Here is a 19,278-nt window from a genome sequence, read left to right on the forward strand (position 1 = left end):
TTATTTCAGCCTGAGTATTCTTCAATATTTCTAGCTCTTTTCTGAATTCATTCAGAAGTTTATCCCTATCTTCCTTCAGCTCTATGATTACCTTGTTTGTGTGTTCTTTAAATTCAGTGAATTCTTTTATCATATTCATCATTGTTCTTTTGAGTTCCATGTCCTGCATTGTCTCTAGGGGATTCTCATTGTACTCCTCTAGAGGATTACTGGTATTTGGTGGGGATATGTTATTTTGGTTTTTCATGTTATTATTTTTTCTCTGTGATTTTGACATGTGAATTCCTTTTGTAGTTTCTGACTCTTGTGTGATACTCGGGCCTTCAAGTTTTGTTCTGCTTCTTTTTTTGAACTTTATGTGTCTTTGTGGTTTACTTTTTGGGTCTGAAGAGCTGGTTCATCTAAGCTTCTGGTTCTCTCTTTTGATTTTATATTGTTGTGGACGGATTGATTTTGTCTTCAGAAGTTCCGCGGTGGCCTAATTCCGATGTGGGTCAGAAGTTTTCAGACTTTCTCCTTAGGTCTGGAATCTTCTAAGAATGATTTTGGCCTCAGGAACTTGGGTGTTCCACTGTCCTGAGATCCTGGCAGTGGCGGTGCCACGCAGGGATGCAAAGGCAGATGGGGTGGGAATAAGCCCCAAGATTTCCCAGGGAGTGGATTGAGTAGCTGGGTTGTACTGGATGCAAAAGATCAGGGAGAGGAGAGGTAAGCCTCGGAGCCCCAGAAAGAGGCTGTCAGCCCCAGAAAGAGGCTGGCGGGTGTTGCAGGACCAGGGAAGTAGAGGGAGGTGAGGGCGGTGCCAGATCCAGAAGCAGTGCTCCTGGGGCCCAAGGAAGGCACTAAGTTGTTCTGGGTGAAAAAGATCAGGAAGCAGTATTGGTTCCCCAGGTGTCTGGGGACCCAAGACTAGGAATGGCGCATGGCCCGAACTAGGAGTAGAGAACAGCAGGGGAGATGGAAGGGTGAACGCGGCTTGGGGAGTCAAGGCGGGGAGGGCTGCGTGATTGACTTACCCCAAGAGAGGCCTGAAGGCAGGAGAGCAGACCAGGAGAGTTAGCCGGTGGTGCAGGTCCAGGGAAGCAGGGAGAGGTGAGGGTGGGGCCAGGTTCCAAAGCAGTGCTCCTGGAGCCCAAGGAAGGCACCAAGCTGGGCTGGGCAAAAAGGATCAGGAAGCAGCACCGGTTCCCCAGGTGTCTGGGGACCCAAGACCAGGAATGGCACAGGGCCGAAACCAGGAGCAGAGAACAGCGGGGGAGATGGAAGGGCGAATGAGGCGGGGGGAGTCAAGGTGCGTAGGGCTCCGAGATAGACCCACCCCAAGAGGCCTGAGGATAGGAGAGCAGGCCAGGAGAGTTAGCCGGTGGTGCAGGTCCAGGGAAGCAGAAGAGAGAGGTGAGGGCGGGTCCGGGTCCAGAGGCAGTGCTCCTGGGGCCCAAGAAAGGCACCAAGCCGGTCAGGGTGAAAAGGATCAGGAAGCAGCACTGGCTCCCCAGGTGTCTGGGGCCCCAAGACTAAGAATGGCACAGGGCCCAAGCTAGGAGTAGAGAACAGCAGGGGAGATGGAAGGTTGAACGAGGCTGGGGGAGTCAAGGCATGGAGGGCTGCCCGATAGACTTACCCCAAGAGAGGCCTGAGGGCAGGAGAGCAGCCAGGAGAGCTCATTGGGATTTTGATTGGTGTTGCATTGAATTGATAAATGGCTTTCGGTAGGATGGTCATTTTCACAATATTAATTCTTCCAATCCATGAGCATGGGTGGTCCTTCCATCTTCTGGTGTCTTCCTCAACCTCTTTCTTTAAAGATTTAAAAATTTTTTTGTAGAGGTCTTTAATGTCTTTGGTCAGGTTTGTTCCGAGATATTTTATCTTTTTTTGAGGCTGTTGTGAGAAGGAGTGTTTCCATGTACTCTTCTCTGATGGCTTGCTATCATATATAGAAAGGCTACAGACTTTTGTAGATTAAATTTGTAATCTGTCACTTTACTGAAAGTGTTTCATTTCTAGGAGTTTTCGGGTGGAATTTTTGACGCCTCTTAGATATCATATCATCTGCAAAAAGGGATAATTTGATCTCTTCTTTTCCACTTATTACTCCTTTAATTTCCTTCTCTTATCTTATTGTTCTTGCAAGAGTTTCAAGCACTATTGTAAAGAGAAGTGGGGATAGTGGACAGCCTTTTCTGGTTCCTGATTTCAATGAGAATGCTTCCAGTTTTTCTCCATTTAGAAGGGTGTTGGCTGTGGGTTTGTTGTATATGGCTTTAAATATGTTGAGATACGTTCCCTCCTGTCCAATTCCCTCTAGGACTTTGAACATAAATGCTTGTTGAATTTTGTGAAAGGCCTTTTTTCTGGTGTTGATTTTAAGCTTTATTGCATTGTTGTCTGATAGAATGCATGGAATTATTTTAGTCTTTTTGTATTTGTTGAGGCTTGTTTTGTGCCCCAGTATGTGGCTAATTTTGGAGAAAGTTCCATGGGGTGCTGAATAGAAAGTATATTCTTTGATGCTTGGGTGGAATATTCAGTAGATGTTTGTTAGGTCCATTTGATGAATTGGTATTGTTTATTTCAGATGCCTGTCTTATTTCTTTGTCCTGTTGACCTATCTAATGGAGACAGTCAGTACTGCAATCTCCTACTATTAATGAGTCGGGATTAATCTGGGTCTTAAAGTCTTGTAGTACTGTTTTTATGAAGTTGGGTGCACCAGAGCTTGGTGAATATATGATCATGATTGTAATATCTTCTTGGTCTATTGTTCCTTTAATCAGAATGAAGTGGTCCTCTTTATCTCTTCTGATTAATTTTCATTTGAGGTCTATTTTGTCAGATATTAGAGTTAACTCCTGCTTTATTTTTTTTATTTTTAATAACTATATTATTAGCAGAAGCATTTCATTACAGCATTAATATATATTCAGTAACACACTCCAGAGCAAGAGTACATCTCTTTCACAAGTGGCTGTAAGTTTCTAGGTTCACAGTTGAATTAATACAGTTATATAGTATTGAACTCAGTATAAGTCCTGCTTTGTTCTTAGTACTATTTGCTTGGAATATTTTTTCCATCCTTTCACCTTAAGGTAGTGCCTAGCCTTTAAAGTGAGATGAGTTTCTTGCAGACAAGAAAAAGATGGGTTTTGTTTCTTAATCCATTCAAGTAGTCTATGTCTTTTGACTGGGGAGTTCAGTCCATTGACATTAAAGTTATTAATGAAAGACGTGTGTTGATTCCTGTCGTTTTTATTTCTGTTCACATTCTTGGTGTAGCTCTGCATTTCCGTAGTTGTACCTTCATTAAGTTTCTTTCTGTAACCCCTTGGGTACAGTTGTTCCTTTCTTCAGCTCTTTGTATTGCTTCAAGAACTCTTTGAAGGGCTGGTTTTGTGGACTTGAATTCTTTCAGCCTATTTATGTCATGGAAGATTTTTCTTTCCCCTTCAACTATAATAGACATTTTGGCTGGGTAAAGTAATCTGGGTTGGCATCTGTGGTCATTTAGAATTGGATGTGCTTTGGTCCAGGCTCTTCTGGCTTTCATAGTTTGCACTGAAATGTCAGCTGTAATTCTGATGGGTTTTCCTTTATGTGTGACTTGTTTTCTTTTGCAGCTTTCAGTATTGTCTCTTTGTTTTGTACGTTTAGTGTTTTTACTATGATGTGCCGTGGAGAGTTTCTTTTCTGGTCCTGTCTATTTGGTGTTCTGTGTGCTTCTTGTATTTATATTGGCATGTCTTTCTTTAATTTTGGGAACTCTTCTACAATCCTGTTGAATATCTGGTTCATACTATTGTCTTGAGAGTCTTCTCCTTCCTCTATGCCTATGATGCATAAGTTTGGTTGCTTTATGGTGTCACACAATTCCTGCATATTCCATTCTTGTTTTCTGAAATTTTTCAGAATCTTGGCTTGTGTGGTCTAATTTGACCACTTTATCTTCCAGTCTTGATACTGTGTTTTCCATTTCATTCATCCTATTGGTGAGGCTTTCTCCTGTCATTTCTAATTGGCTTACTGAGTGTTTCACTTCCTTCTTCATTTCAGCCTAAGTAGTCTTCAATATTTCTAGCTCTTTTCTGAATTCATTCAGAAGTTTATCCCTATCATCTTTCTGTTCTTTGATTTCTTTGTTCTTTAAATTCACTGAAGTCTTTTTATTGTTTTTATAATATTATTGTTCTTTTGAATTCTATGTCCTGTGTTATCTCTCTGGGTTTCTCACTGTACTCCTCTACTGGACTGTTGGTACTTAGTGGGGATATATTATTTGGGTTTTTCATTTTGTTATTTTTTCACTGTGCCTTTGACATGTGGATATCTTTTGTAGTTTCTTGTTCTTGTGTGAGACTTAAGCCTTTTTTGATTTTACATCTGCTTCTCTTTGTAAACTTTATGTGCCTTTGTGGTTTACTTGTTGAGCATGAAAGGCTGGTTGGTCTAGGCTTTAGGTTCTCTCTTTTGATTTTACATTGCAGTGGTCAGATGGCTTTCGTCCTGCTGCTCTGGAGTTCCCACAGTCTCCAGTCAAATGAGGATCAGATGCTGTCAGGCTTTCTCCTAAGGTCTGGTTCCCTCTAGTCAGCAGGCACAGTACAATTTGGGAGGATTGATAGGTAGAGGTAGGATTCAGGACTCTCAGGCAGTCAGGGAAGGAGTCTGGTCTCAGGTATGCAAAGGCCAGGTGGGTGAGGGAACAGGCTTTGAGGGTTCCAGGGGACTAGACTGAGAAATTGTGTTGGTCTGGGTGCAAAGGATCAGGAAGCAGTGGGGAATCTGGGCCAAGAGGGTAGTCTAAGAGGGTAGTCCAGAGAGGTCTGGGGTGCCAAGAGAAGAAATGGTCCAAGTGCCCAATGTAGGAGAAGAGCCAGGGTGCAACCAAGACAATTTATAAGAGAAAGAGTTTATTTGAGCCTAGGGTTCTAGGGATAAGTGTCTTTAATTGCAGCAAAGGTGGCAGGAGCAGAAAGCCAAGCAGTCACATCTTGAAGCAGGCACAGGAGGCAGAGAGACAGAAGAAATCATCAAGGCTTGAGAACTCTCAAACCCTGCCTCCAGTGACTTGCTTCCTCCAGCATGGCCACACATCCTAAAGATTACTTGACTCTCCCAAACAGTGCCACAAACTGGAGACCAAGTGTCTCAATACTTGGAGCCTATGGGGGAACCTCATTCAAACCACCACTGCCTCCTTTATGAGATGCAATTAACTTTACAATCTTTATTTAAAAATATTTTATTTTTATTTTATGTGTATGAGTGTATTGCCTGCATGTACGTGAGTGCACCCATGTTGTGCAATGCCGCGGAGGTCAGAAGAGGTCTTCAGATTCCCCTGGAACTGGAGTTAAGGATAGCTCATAGCCTCCATGTGGGTGCTGGGAATCAAACTCGGGTCCTCTGCAAGAGCAGTCAGTGCTCTTAACCGCTGAGCCACCTCTCCAGCCCCTAACTTTACAATCTTAATTCAAATGAGTATTTCTTCTTCATCTGTAAGAGTAGGCCATGTTCTTTCTTCATGATGGTTAGGTGTTTCATGTGCATTCATATTTCTAAAATATAGCAGAAGGTTCTGTGTGTCTTTGAGATGACTTTTGTGTGCATTAAAATTTATTCTGAAGAAAGGAAGATTTAAACCTTTTAGATAAAACTAAATTGAATATGGGCAGCCATTTCTAAATCTTAAGCTTTATTGTCTGTGATTCTGGACAAAGGGGAGTGGGTAAAAGAGTTATTGAGCTTTATTATGTCCTTAAACTCTTGTTCCAGTCTTAGGAAAAGAAATTTTAGCTCTTCTGAGCTATCATCCTGTCTCTTCTGTGCTCTTACAATTTATTTTTTTGTTATTTTTATTTTGTATATATGAGTGTATTGCCTGCATGTATGTAACTACACCTGTGTTGTGCAGTACCCACAGATGTCAGGAGAGGGTGTTGGATCCCCCCGAACTGGATTTATGGACAGTTGTTAAGTGCAATGTCGGTGCTGGGAATCAAATCCAGGCCCTCTGCAAGAGCAGCCAGTGCTCTTAACTGCTGAGCCATCTCTCCAGCCTCCCGAACTTATATTTTTCAATTTATATTTTTTTAGTTCATATTTATTAGCTGCCTTGACCCATACACCTGCAGTAATGCCCCAAGACAGGGAAGGCCTAGGCTTTAGCTGTCTGTAGAAAATAGAGTATCAACTCCAGCTTATTTCCACCCTGTCTGCTCTTGTTTCATCTCGTGCATTGACTGTCTTGTGGATTCTTTGTGGAATAAGTTTCAGTTTTAGGAGCTGTCTGCTCCTTTTTCCTCATTCTGCAATAAGCAGTGGAATACACATTCCTTCCCCAGCCTGCGTGAATGTGGAGCACTGAAGAGACTTACTTTCCAAGACAGTGCAGTGCAAGCAGGTCTGAGGCTCATTATTCTTTGGCATTGCCTCCCTGCAGCAGGCCCTGTACTCCAAGCCATCTCCCCTTCATTTCAAATACAAGTCAAAGCCACTGTCCTAGCCTCCTCTCCAAATGTAGTAGTTTTCTGATGGTCTTTCACCTGGTTTCTTTTTCATAACATTTTTTCGCCAACAGGTGGCACTAGTAATTTCTTTTATTTAATAATTCTCCAGTAGTAAGCTTCATGTGGCATTCAAACATATTTGCATTTTTAAAACTCAGTTGATTTTGAGTATCTAAGGCAAAAACTATGTAGCATTTCTAGCCTGTAGCATAGTGCTTTCTTGTTGGATGACTGGCTTTTAGGTCCAAACAATCTCCTCTGTAAAAAAATTATTTATTTACTCTGCGTGCACACACACGCAGAGTGTGTGTGTGCATGCGTGTTCATGTACCATGACATGAGTGTGGTCAGAGAACAACCCAGAGGAGTAAATTTCTCTCCTTCCACCATGTGGATCCTAGGGATTGATTTCACGTCATCAAGCATGGCAGCAAGTGCCTATCCACACTGAGCATCTTGACAACTCACAATATCTTCTTAAATTCCTCATCTGTACCTTGATTGGCTCTGCACAAAAAAAGGTGAATAAAAGTTATGAGAAAAAGCTAGGAGTAAATATAAAACACATTTTTTTAAAGTCCTTTACTACAGGGGAAAGAATGACTTAAATGTGAATTGCCTGGGCTAAAAGATGAAATTGAATTTTGAACAATTCTGAACATTTATTATAGAGACACTTCATGAAGAGGACATGTCTATAGATTCTGTGTGGTAGAGTGCACAGAATTTAAAGTTCAGACCTTACTTTCAAAGTTTTACTTTAGTTGAGCTAAGGCAGGTATACAGTGTGCAGTTATGTTTAAAGATTTATTTATTTATTTATTTATTTGTGTGTATGTGTGTACACCACATGTGTATGGATGCCCACTGAGCTCAGAACAAGGTATCACATCCCCTGGAGTTGGAGTCACAGGCAGTTGTAAGCCACCACTATGAGTGTTGGGAACTGATGGGCAGCAAGGATTGTTAACCACTCAGCCATCAGTCAAGCCTCTACAATGAGAGTTTGCAGGAGAAAGACGACCATTCATTCCTCCATGTTTGTTAAACATACTTTATATCAGCATTCTTGTCATAGAGAATAAAATTGTGAACAAAGCAGACAAAATCTTTGCTTCTAGGGAAAGCATCTCTTGAGAGGCTATAATTGGTAGGATCTCAAGATGCTGTCATAGCACATGAGAATTGTGTTGGTACATTTTGAAGAAGTCCTGGGAAGCTAGAGAATGGTCAAAGACATGAGTATAGAGGACTACAGACATGGTTGCCGAGGGGTGGGCCCTGGCAAAGAGTTTAACTAGCTTTGGGAAAGCTCTGCAGAGTTGGAACTAGCTGAAGAATGGGCAGGATTGGGGTGATAAGCACATTGCATGGATTTTCTCACAACTCATCACATCTGCTGTAGAGATAGACACAGTTTTTATCCCCACTTAACAGATGACACAGCAGTGCAGAGGGACCATGCAAGGAGTGATGGCGGTGATTTGTGAAGTGTGACATTCATATTCTTGTTCTTGAAATAAAAGGCATTAAATGTGTTAGCACTTGGGTTTCAGAAATCTGCAAAAACAGAAGAGCAGCTTTTGCCTTTCTCTGTGGAAAGAAGCAGAGAGAGGTAAGGCTGACTCTGTGGGAGAAGCTGCTAGGTACCTTGGCTCTGGTTAGACATGTATTTATAAGTTTGATTGTTTTGTTGTATTTAGTTAAACTTTTCAGTCTAGTCAGAGTCTGAGAGGGAAAAATCAGTTCTCATTCTCTCTCTCTCTCTCTCTCTCTCTCTCTCTCTCTCGTAATTGAACGTAGGCCCTTGTGCATGTTGAGCAAGTGTTCTACCCTGATCTATATCTCAGCCCAAGAGTTTGCCCTTGTGACTTTAAGTCCTCAGGAAGCCAACATGCTCACAGAGTATCTCTGCTTGCAAAGGAAGCATGTAGCTCCTTGACACAGGCCAACACTGTTCCATCTATTCCACTGTTCTCCATCTGTCACTGCCCTTTGGGCAGGAAACACTGTGACTCAAGTTTCTTAATGAGGTATGCATCTCAAGGGAATGTAGAATGTGGGATATATAGCCCTGTGAATGAGACCAGAAGACCTATCCCTCCCTTCCCTTTCCTCATTGCAAGGGGTACTGAGGACATTGACCATCTGCAGTTGACTCAGCATTACTCACAGGAGTGTTAGTCACTGAGAACACTCTCAAGTGGTGCCTGGAAGGGCTATTGGGATGTACTACAATAAGAATAGACAGTTCCTGTAGTTATAACCTGGTCTCTCACTCAAAATTTAACAATCTTAGGAAAATAAAATTTTATTATTTTAGGTGTGATATTTGTGTTGCAGTTATCATTTTCAATTTTCCTTCCTTTGCAAGATATGTATTACTGGGGCTGGAGAGATAGCTCAGCAGTTAAGAGCACTGATTGCTCTTGCAGAGGACACAGGTTCAATTCCCAGCACCCACATACATAACAACTGTCAGTGACTCCAGTTCCAGGGGATCTGACACCCTTTTCTGATCTCCATGGGCACTGCACAACACAGGTGCACTTACATACATGCAGGCAATACACCCATACACATAAAGTAAATATGCTAAAATAAAATAGAAATAGGAATAATAAATCAAAAATAAAGACAATAAATAAAATAAAAAAGATACATAGTGGTTTGAGCTGATAAAACATGAGTCTGAAGTTTGTTTCAAAACCTGGTTCAGCATAAAAGAGTTTAGTGAAGGGTGTGTTTAGAAATGAGATTGACCATGAACTAATCCTTATTAAACCTGGGCAATATTTACCTATATTTTCTCCCTATTTTGTTATCATCTCAGTTTTCCGTAGTTAAATCAAATTTGCTTGGTAATGGTCATGAGATGGAGGGTCTGTCTTTGGCTATGAATGGACAGGTTCTTGTGCCAGGCTGTTGCTTTGGTTTGTGTGGAGATCCTAGATGAGCTGAGATGGTGACTGGGAAAGTGGCTGTGTTCCACACATCAGAGAGTATGTGCTCAGAGCCTGGTAAATACTGAATAAGCAGAGGAAAGCCCAGAGACTGCAGCTCTGACCCTTCTCTTCTTGTCTCTGCAGCGGAGCCCAGGGGGAATATGCTGGACTGGCCACTATCAGAGCATACTTAGACCAGAAAGGAGAGAGGCACAGAACGGTGAGCACGGGCAGGTGGTGCAAGCTCAGCTCTCAAGGTCCCTTTTGTTGGTGGGATCCGCCTTTTTCCACTCTTCTTGGAAGCAGACAGGACAACATAATAATCGAGAAACTTTCCTGTGAAGTGACCATCACGAGCCTTGCCTCCCAGACATCCCACATAATCATTTTGAGGGAAAACATTCAGAGATAAAAGGCTTTTGTGCAAACCCGGCATGTGGAGTCAGCCAGCTGGCTCTCTAGGGAGCAGCAGGAGGCAGGGGCAGGAGTCTTGCCATTGTGCCCTTCCTCCTTGGCTCATCCTTGGCTCTGGGCCTGAAGGAAAAGCAGAGATGGCTAAGCACAGTCTGGGTCATATGTATGCCCAGAAGAGATTTACTGAATAAATAAACTCCCTGTGAGATGATTCTCAACTCTAAACAACTGTGATGTGGAGCAGATTTGTAATTCTACCGCAGTTTACCATGGGTGTGGGAGTCAGGGCTTCAGGACCTACCCTACCTTGTGGAGGATTTCCTGGGGACCAGCACATGCTACTGGGCATCACTAGCGTTCTAGAAAGGTGTCTTATGATCTTTAACCAGGTCTCTAGTTGTCTGTTCATTTTGGAGGCCAACACTATGCTAGAGTTTCTTCTGAGCTATGGGGGTGGAATTTTTAGAGGGAGTACAGGGTAGAAGTTAGGAGCAGAGCAAAGGCCCTGGTTGTTGCAGGAGAGTTCCAGTAGGTTCTTGCCACCTAAGTAGGTAGTATGGGTGAGTGGTGGCCCAATCTGAGGTCCTTCCTAAATTTATTAAGGCTGGAAGATCTTTTTTTGTATTTTGTTTATTTTTTATAATTGTTTTATGTGTTTGAGTACATTGCCGACATGTATGTGCACCCATGTTGTGCAGGGCCTGCATAGAACAGAAGAGGGTGTCTGATTACCTGGAACTGGAGTTATGAACAGTTGTTAGCTGCCGTGTGGGTGCTGGGATTCAAACACAGGTCTTTTGCAAGAACAGCCAGTGCTTTTAACCACTGAACCATCTCTTCAGCCTCATAAATGGAGTCTGATATAGTCTTATGGCCTCATGTGCTGAATGCAAATGAGGACGCCTTAAACTCCTGAATCACCTGCCTCCTCCTCCCAAATGGCTAAGATTACAGTGTTGAGCCACCTTGCCCAGCTTGTTTGCTTTTTTTGTTTGTTGAAATAGGGTCTCGGTACATAACTCAGGCCACTCTTGAACTTGCAGTTATTTTGCCTCATTGTCCTAACTGTTGGGATTACAAATATGTTCTGCCACTGCTGTCATTAGATGGTTTTTTTTTTAATTTTATGTGTATGAGTGTATTGCTTGCATGAATGTGAGTGCACCCATGTTGTGCAATGCCATGGAGGTCAGAAGAGGGTGTCGGATCCCCTGGAACTGGAGTTAAGGACGGTTAGTAGCTGCCATGTGGGTGCTGGGAATCAAATCCGGATCCTCTGCAAGAGCAGTCAGTCCTCTTAACCGCAGAGCCATCTCTCCAGCCCCTAGAATAGATTTTTTGTTTGTTTGTTTTTTGTTGTTTTTGTATTTTGGGGACAGGGTCTCCTTGTAGCTCCAGCTGTCCTGGAACTCACTATGTAGACCAGGCTGGCCTCGAATTCACAAAGGTCCACCTGCCTCTGCCTCCCAAGTGCTGGGATTAAAGGTGTGCACCACCACCACCCGCCTCCTAGAATAGATTTTTAAGTCTTTGAAAAACAAGGCATTCATGAATTTGGTCATTGAACCCTGAGCACATGTAAGGAGTGTGTGGCAGCCAGAGAGAGACCTAGCGATAGAGTAGACAGACATTCAAATAAATCCAGGCGTTTAGTTTGTTCCAGTTTTCTTGAGATTTTCATTTTTTTTTTTAACTTTCTCAGGAAGGGTTAATTTAGACTTAGGAGAGAACTGCTGAGACCTCAGAGACTCATGGGATCAGAAGGAAACTGTCCTAGTTAGCTTTCTACTGCTGTGATAAAACACTGACCAAAAATAACTGGGGAGGAAAGAGTTTTTATTTCATCTTACAACTCCTATGCCACAACCCATCTCTCTAGGAGGTCAAGGCTAGAACCTGGAGGCAGGTACTGAAGCAGAGACCGTGGAGGACTGCTGCCTTCTGGCTGCCGACTGTGGCTTGCTTCCCCTGCCTTGCTCAGCTACTTTTGTACATCCCAGACCCACCTGCCCAGAGGTGGCACTGCCCACAGGGAGTGATGATCTGAGTCCTCCTACATCGGTTAACAATAAGAAAATGCCAAAGAGACAAGCTCAGAAGTCAGTCTGATGGAGGAAAAAAATTCCTCAATTGAGGTCTCTTCTCAGGTGTCAGTTTGACAAAAACTAACCAGCACAGGAACTCTGAAGCTCAGATGTCCAGTGTTGGGACACCAGATGACCCCTGGTTTTCTTTCCTGGTTCCCAATACCATGGTCTTTGGAACAATTGCTTCTTTAGCCATGGAGTGGCTGGGAACCCTGAAAATGGGCAGGTCTTCCTGCGTAACCATGCATTTTGCATCATCATTGCCTGACAGAGAGGCCATCACACCCTACATCAGCACTGTTTGTGGAAAGTCCTAGGCTAAGTGATGATAAAGAGCCAACCAGAATTCAGGTTCTTGCCACTCTTTGGTCCTTCCCAGCCCTCAATATTTACCCATCTCCTCAGTCTGACTCCAGGGAGTGGCTGCTGTGATCTAGAACAGGGACCAAGCCAGGAAAGTCAGGAGCGTGAGAGATCCGAATCGGGTGGGACAGCTGTCTTCTGTGACTGGCTCTTTGTGGCTACTGCTTCCTCTCTGAGCATCCTAGTCCTTCTCATGCTTTGGGTGTGATGTCTTTCCTGCCACCATTGTCCATATTGTTATCATAGAAGTGTTTTGAGAGGCCATTCAGTTTTGAAATGGGGAGAGGGGCAAGTTTCTGCACTCCTGGGCACTTAGGAGAAGGAAGGGAAAGGCAAGGGAGGCCTCCCAGTCACTGAGTTTGTAGAAATACAGAACTCATGAGCCTGGGAATGTTGGCATCCTTCTAGACCAATAGTTTTAATTAAAGCCAGTTTTTCAGAGAAGAAGAAAATGACATTATTCAGTCACGGAAAATTCTTCCACATCAGTGATGTCTGAGGCAGCTGTTCCCACACAATAGGCGCTAATGGAGCTCAGGAAAATCCCCACCCCCCTCCCTTTTTGGGAGAAGAAGTTGGAAGTCATATGCTACAGAGCTGCCCCGGTTTCTGATGGCTCTCTGTCTTCATTGCTGCCTTTTTGAAGTTATTTTCACATTTGCTCTTAGGTCAAGTTTCAGAGCCTCCTGAAATAGCATGCCCAGTTCATGATTTACCAGTCTAATTTGGGAAAATGCAAATTCATCTAACAAAAGTTAACATAGCAGTTACCGTGTGCCAGTCACTAAGCGCTTTAGAATGAATATCTCATTTTGCTAGTCAAATCTCAAGTTTGTTGACCAGAGACTGAGTTTTCTACAGAAACGGAAAACGTTGACCTCCTCACATATACATATCTATGCATTTTTTGGAGACTATTTTTCTCTTCTCAACTGCCTGGGTCAAAGTAGTAGCACTGGTTGGCCTAGAACTTGCTATGTAGACCTGGCTGGCCTCAAACTCAAAGAGGTCTGCCTGCCTCTGCCTCCTGAGTGGTGGGGTTACAGGCATGTGCTACCATGCTGGATAATTCTTCGATTTTCATTCCTAGCAAAACACACACCACTCCTGCACAGAGCACGTCTTATCTTCACACATTCAGCAGTTCTTTGAGGATGACGTCTGCTGCTTCTTTACCAGGCTCCCTGGAAGTTAGGAACACAGCATCATCCACCTAAGTGGATATAAATGTGCTATATCTGGGTTCACTCTGGAGAAACCAAAACCAGATTTGGGTACTGATACTTCCCTGTCCATAACATCATGATTATATGTAAGGGGAAACTAACATTGTGAAGATAACCTAAATTCATTAAGTATACACAGGAAACAAATGTCTCCAGCGCTGCCCTCCCCACTGTCCTCTATTCTAGGCTGTGGATTGGTTTCCCGCAGCTGCTGTAACAAATGCCTATAAATTCAGTGGCTCATGACAGTGTTCAGGCCTGTCTTTCACTAGAGGCCAGCAGTGTGAAGCTGTCTAGACAGTGTGGGCAGGAAGTGTCCCTCTGGGGCTTGGGGGAGGGGGGAAGACCCTGTTTCCTCGTTCCCTGCTTCAGGTATCACAGCCCCTCCCCCTGCAGTAAGATCCTTTTGATGGATCCTTATGAGCACATTTAGAAACCAGTTGAAAATCCAGACACTCCTCCAGCCTCCACATCTTTCCTAAACTTGATCACATCTGCAGTCTCCTTTGCCACAGAAGACAACACCCACATGTTCCAAGGCTCAGGACATTCAGAACATAGGGATCTCTGAGGCTGCTTAGTCAGCTGACCACAGGGTGGTTACATTTTCAGCTGTTTTGCTTCAGCAAACCTCCTTGGTATGAATTGTAATGTTAGCCTGATAGGAATATTTTATATTCATTTTTAAGCATTCCCATCCCACCATTCTTTTCTTGGGGGGGGGGGTTCTTTTTGAGACAGGGTCTCCCTGTAGCTCCAGCTGACCCAGAACTAGCTATGTAGACCAGGCTGACCTAGAACTCTCAGAGCTCCATCTGCCTCTGTCTCCCAAGTGCTGGAATTAAAGGGGTGCACTGCCAAGCCTGTGCTCTAAGGGATTTCCATTGATCCATTTATTTATTTATTTATTTATTTATTTATTTATTTATTTATTTATTTATGAGACAGGGTCTCACTGTGTAGCCCTGGCTCGCCTAGAACAAAGATCTGCCTACCTCTGCCTCCCAAGTCCTGGGATTAAGGCATGCATCATGTCCATCCAAAAGAGACATGTTTAGGAGCTGGAGAGATGGCTCAGCAGTTAAGGGAGCTGGATGTTCTTGCAGAGGACCCAAGTTCAGTTTCCAGCACTCACGTGGAGGCTAACAACCATCCATAACTCAGTTCTAGGAGATGCAACACCTTCTTCTGACCTCTGCGGGCACTGCATGACATGAGTACACTTATATACATGCAGAGAATACACCCATGCACATAAAATTAAAAAAAAAATCAAAAAAGCTTAAAAACAAGAGACACATTTAAATAAAAAGGATTGAAGACAATGTAACTAACATACACAGCGTGTGACAAATAATCATTTAAAAGGGGCTCAAATCCGTTAGCAGAAGAGTGACAATAATTCATTCCATTTGGCTTTGGTTAAAGTTCTGTTTATAGGCATGTGTTTTTCTTAAGTACACTACTGTTTTGGAGGAAACAGCTGGAAGCTAAGTTTCCCTGTCAGGATCTCATTTATTATAACGCCCCTTCATTTCACTTCAGAGGGTTGCCCTACTGATTCTGGGGTTACTAAAAAAGGACAACATTTAGGATAGGCCTGCTTCTCCTTTTATGTTCTGTTGTGGAAAATCCGGGCTGTCGCCCCTTATCAAAATCCCGTGTGGAGACACAGCTCAGTAGTACTGCTCTTGCCTAGGAAGCATGAGACCCTGGGTTTAATGCCCTGTACCTACCCCACTTCTCACACCCTAGACGATCAATCCAATATAGGAATTGGGATGTAGCTCAGTGGTAGAGCAGTTGCCAAACATGTAAGTACCTGGGTTCATCCCCAGCACTGATATACAAAACCAAACTTCAGTGGATTGTTAAGTAACAATGCACTCTGTAGCTCTTGAGACACTTTGATTTCTTCTCCCATTTTTCCAATTTCCTCCTGTACTGTGGACACAATCATATTACTTCTCCATGTGCTAGTGTTATGACTGAATGAGTTGTATGAGCACAGGGCAGGCATTGATCATTTTTCATGCTTATTTTAGGATCCTCACACAAATTATCATTCATAGCAGAGTTAGCATTCAGTAAGTGCCGGCCCTGAGTTATGCCTGTCGTTATCACCTTTCCGTTTGAGCCAAGAGCAGTACTGTGGCTAAGATGTGGGCAGTGGAATTCTAGAGTCCAACTTCTGATCTCACCTTCTTAGAAGGTGCTTTCCATATGTTATAAAACAAGGTTAGAATAAGCACAGGACTATTTTCAGCGCTCTGGGATTGAGGAGACATTCTGAACATCTTTAGGGAGAATATTTGGAGAGGCAAATGGAAATGATTCTGACATTGTTTTGCAATAACAGCAATAATTATAGCAGATTCTAAGGCACTAGTGGTCAGCCTCAGTAAGTGCATGCGTTGCCTAATTTGTGCCTCAAACATGTTGTAAGAATTCTGGAACTGATTATTTTTCCCTTTCTCCTTTCTTGTTTTCTTTTTTTGTGTTCCCAAGGTTTGCCTCATTCCGAAATCAGCACATGGGACAAATCCAGCAAGTGCCCACATGGCAGGCATGGTGATCCAGCCTGTGGAGGTGGATAGATACGGGAACATTGATGCTGCTCACCTCAAGGCTATGGTACCTCCCCTTCATCCATGGGAGCGTTGTGGGCTGGGAAGAGACAGATGGTGGGGGTCGAGGGGCTGGGTAGACTGTGAAACCATTATCTTCTCTTGTTTTCTAATGAATGGTTCCTCCTGTGAATGGTCTTCAAGGAAACAGTGTAAAATCCAGAACCTAACAAGGTATAAGGAAAAGAGAAAAATAAAAAGCAACAGTCATGTTTTTGATCCTCAATAAAACTGGCCACATCTTCAGTGCCCCTACCTTTACCTACAAGGAGAAGGTCCCTTACACTGAAATCAATCTCTACCCCCTGATTCTTGCCTGTGTAAGATACTGAATGAATTATTCATTGTGGTAGTAAGAGTATTCTGCAGGGCCTGCCTGCCTCTTCTAACTTCTCCTGTCCAGCCTTATCTTCCCCCATTAATCGACAAACTAGCAGTCAGGGTTACAATCAATCTTGGTTTGGGGAATTCAAGTACACACGTAGATTTTGCAAATGTTTGGCTGTCCCAGCCACGCTGTGCTGGATTCCAGGCAGCATTCTACCATGTTTCCTCTAACACTATCCTCTAGTGCCAATCTCCTAACCTCCAGGAAGAGGTTGCTTAGCAACCGTATCTGCTTTTCAGCAGTGGACTAGAGGCTGCATCTTAAGTGGAACAGAAGTCAATGGAATAACGATGTGATTCTGTCAGGGTTATTAGGCATGGAGACTGGGAACCTACTTAACAGCCTTCGAAGGGAGCTGAACATACACAGCCCTGTTTGTTTCTTCCATCTACCCCTTTCCTTCCATGACCAAAGTTTTTAGCAACAAATATCTGGATCAGTAGTTGTGATTATTAAGTCCCTTCAATATAGAACATAGAATACAATTTTATCTTCTTCCCTCATGACCCTGCTCCGACTTGCTGACAAGGAAAAAACAGCTAGAAATAAGACTTTTATTTATTCTTGCCTTCTGACAAAAAAAAAAAAAAAATTTAAAACTGGGGGATGTATGCATGGTGGCTGTCCTGCTTTGCTTATTTGTTGCTGGAATAAAATACTGTGACCAAAGAACTTGGGGAGGGGAAGGGGCTTATTTCATCTTACAGATTACAGACAGTCCTCCAGGGAAGCTATGCCAGATACCTGGAGGCAGAAACTGAAACAGAGACCATGGAGGATTGCTGCAGCCTTTCTTACATAGCTTAGGCCCCTGCCTATGGATAGCACCACCCATAGCAGGCTGGGCCCTCCTATGACAACTAGCAATTAAGAAAATGTCCCCCCCATGTTCAAAGGCCAATCTGATGGGAGAAAATTCTCAGTTGAGGTTCCCTCTTTCCAGGTTTGTCAAACTGACAAGTAATTCTAACTAAGACAGTTTTACATGCCTATAAAACCAACACTTCAAAGGTGGAGGCATGAGAATCAGAAGTTTAAGGCCATCCTTGGCTACACAACAAGCTGGAAGTCAGCATGAGCTACTTGAGACCTTGTCTCCAAAAGAAAAGTGAGGGAGTCTTTTTTTTAATCAAAACGGTAACACTTCTCAAATGTCTGTGGGAAATGTCTGGGTAGAAAAATGTATGCCAAAATGAACAGAGAGAAATTGAAAGACTAGCCTTGTGTAGAGCCTCCCCTACTCCTATCCCCCCTCAAAAAAAGCTTAGGTTAATTTTTGAGAGGACTTGAACCAAAAGAAAATCATCTTAGCGAGCAGGACCCAAAACACCCAAAAATATTCTGAGCAGCCTCTTGGTTTTTGTTTAGTTTAGTGTCATTGAGACAAGGTCACATGTAATCCAGGATGGCCTCAAAGTTGCTATGTAACCCAAGATGCCCACACTTCCCCAGTTACATGGTTACAGAGTATATGACCGTGCCCAGTGTTTTATGTGGTGCTGGAAAGCAAGCCCAGGGTGTGTTGCATGCTAGGTAAGCACTGTGTCAACCGTGTCAACTGAGGAGCCCAAGCTCTTCATCACAACCACAGAACCCCGAAAGATCTCACTGTTTCTTTGGATGATTTATGAGGGAGAAATGGCTGTGAGTTTTTACTGCCTTTATACACTGACTTTGTCAGGAATGCAAAGACCAGACCTTAAGTTCCTTAACCCTTTAAATTAAAAATCAGCTGAGAAGGAAACCCTTCCCATCTTTGTCTCCCTCTTCTCTCCTCAGGTGGATAAACACAAGGAGAACCTGGCCGCCATCATGATCACATACCCTTCTACCAATGGAGTGTTCGAAGAGAACATCAGTGATGTGTGTGCCCTGATCCACCAACACGGAGGACAGGTCTACCTGGACGGGGCAAATATGAACGCTCAGGTGCATAGTGTTCCCTCTCTTAGTGCCCGCTGAAAAGAAAATAAATTAGAAAGAAAAACTTATTGTAAAGCCCAACATGGGGGAAAGTTATTTCTGGCTTCTTGAGAGTCCTTTTTGTTGTTGTTGTTGTTGAGACAGGGTTTCCCTCTAGCCCCAGTTGGCCTGGAACTGAGAGTCCTTTTTGAGACATAATACTGAAATCAGAACCACACACTTTTTCTTTTTGTTATCTTCTAGGGATTGAACCTAGAGCTTTGTAAGTGCTCTGCTGTTGAGCTGGATCTTCAATTCATGCTGATTTTCTTTACTGCCAGCCTCTCACAAAGCACTCCAATTTCACTTGGATTATAGATCCTAGAGAAGATGATAGGGTTGCTGAGAACAAAATAAAAAGGTTGAAATGAAATGGGAGCTGTACTTACTATATCAAGGGGCACCAGTTCTCTGAGGACACTGCCTGGAAACAGCTCCTGATTTTCTGGCTGATGGAGTTTTGATCCAAGTTCTGGCTATTGGCGAATGCTGAGCCCCCACGGCCTTTCACAAAATCTCTTTACCAGGGGATTTGACCTCAAGGGAGTCAGTCCTGTGGGGGAATGGTTGAGGGTCTATGTAATGTGAACTCCTGGGAGAGCTGTTGGGAGCCATGGAGCTGAAGAACTTCACATCTCTTCTCAACTCACTGGTCCCTCTCTCCTTTCTTTCCCCTTTTCCTTCTTTTGTCTGATTCCTTTCAAAATGTAGTTCAGAGATTGTCTTCTGCCTTAGCAGCCTAAAGCAAACGTATCTGTCC

General features: G+C 43.3%; 1 protein-coding gene across 2 annotated transcripts in view; it reads left to right on the forward strand.

Annotated features, from left to right (window-relative positions):
• Positions 1 to 19,278, forward strand: part of Gldc (glycine decarboxylase) — a 119,568-nt gene that overhangs the window by 79,022 nt on the left and 21,268 nt on the right. For both annotated transcript variants that reach the window (XM_008831097.3, XM_029562519.1), the window contains 3 exons: positions 9,596 to 9,671; positions 16,050 to 16,175; positions 18,336 to 18,485. In XM_008831097.3, coding sequence (XP_008829319.1) covers positions 9,596 to 9,671; positions 16,050 to 16,175; positions 18,336 to 18,485 — 352 coding nt within the window. The remainder of the gene's footprint in view (positions 1 to 9,595; positions 9,672 to 16,049; positions 16,176 to 18,335; positions 18,486 to 19,278) is intronic.

The sequence above is a fragment of the Nannospalax galili genome, unplaced genomic scaffold, assembly GCF_000622305.1.
Source record: "Nannospalax galili isolate Female #2095 unplaced genomic scaffold, S.galili_v1.0 scaffold175, whole genome shotgun sequence".
In the NCBI taxonomy this organism is placed as follows: domain Eukaryota; kingdom Metazoa; phylum Chordata; class Mammalia; order Rodentia; family Spalacidae; genus Nannospalax; species Nannospalax galili.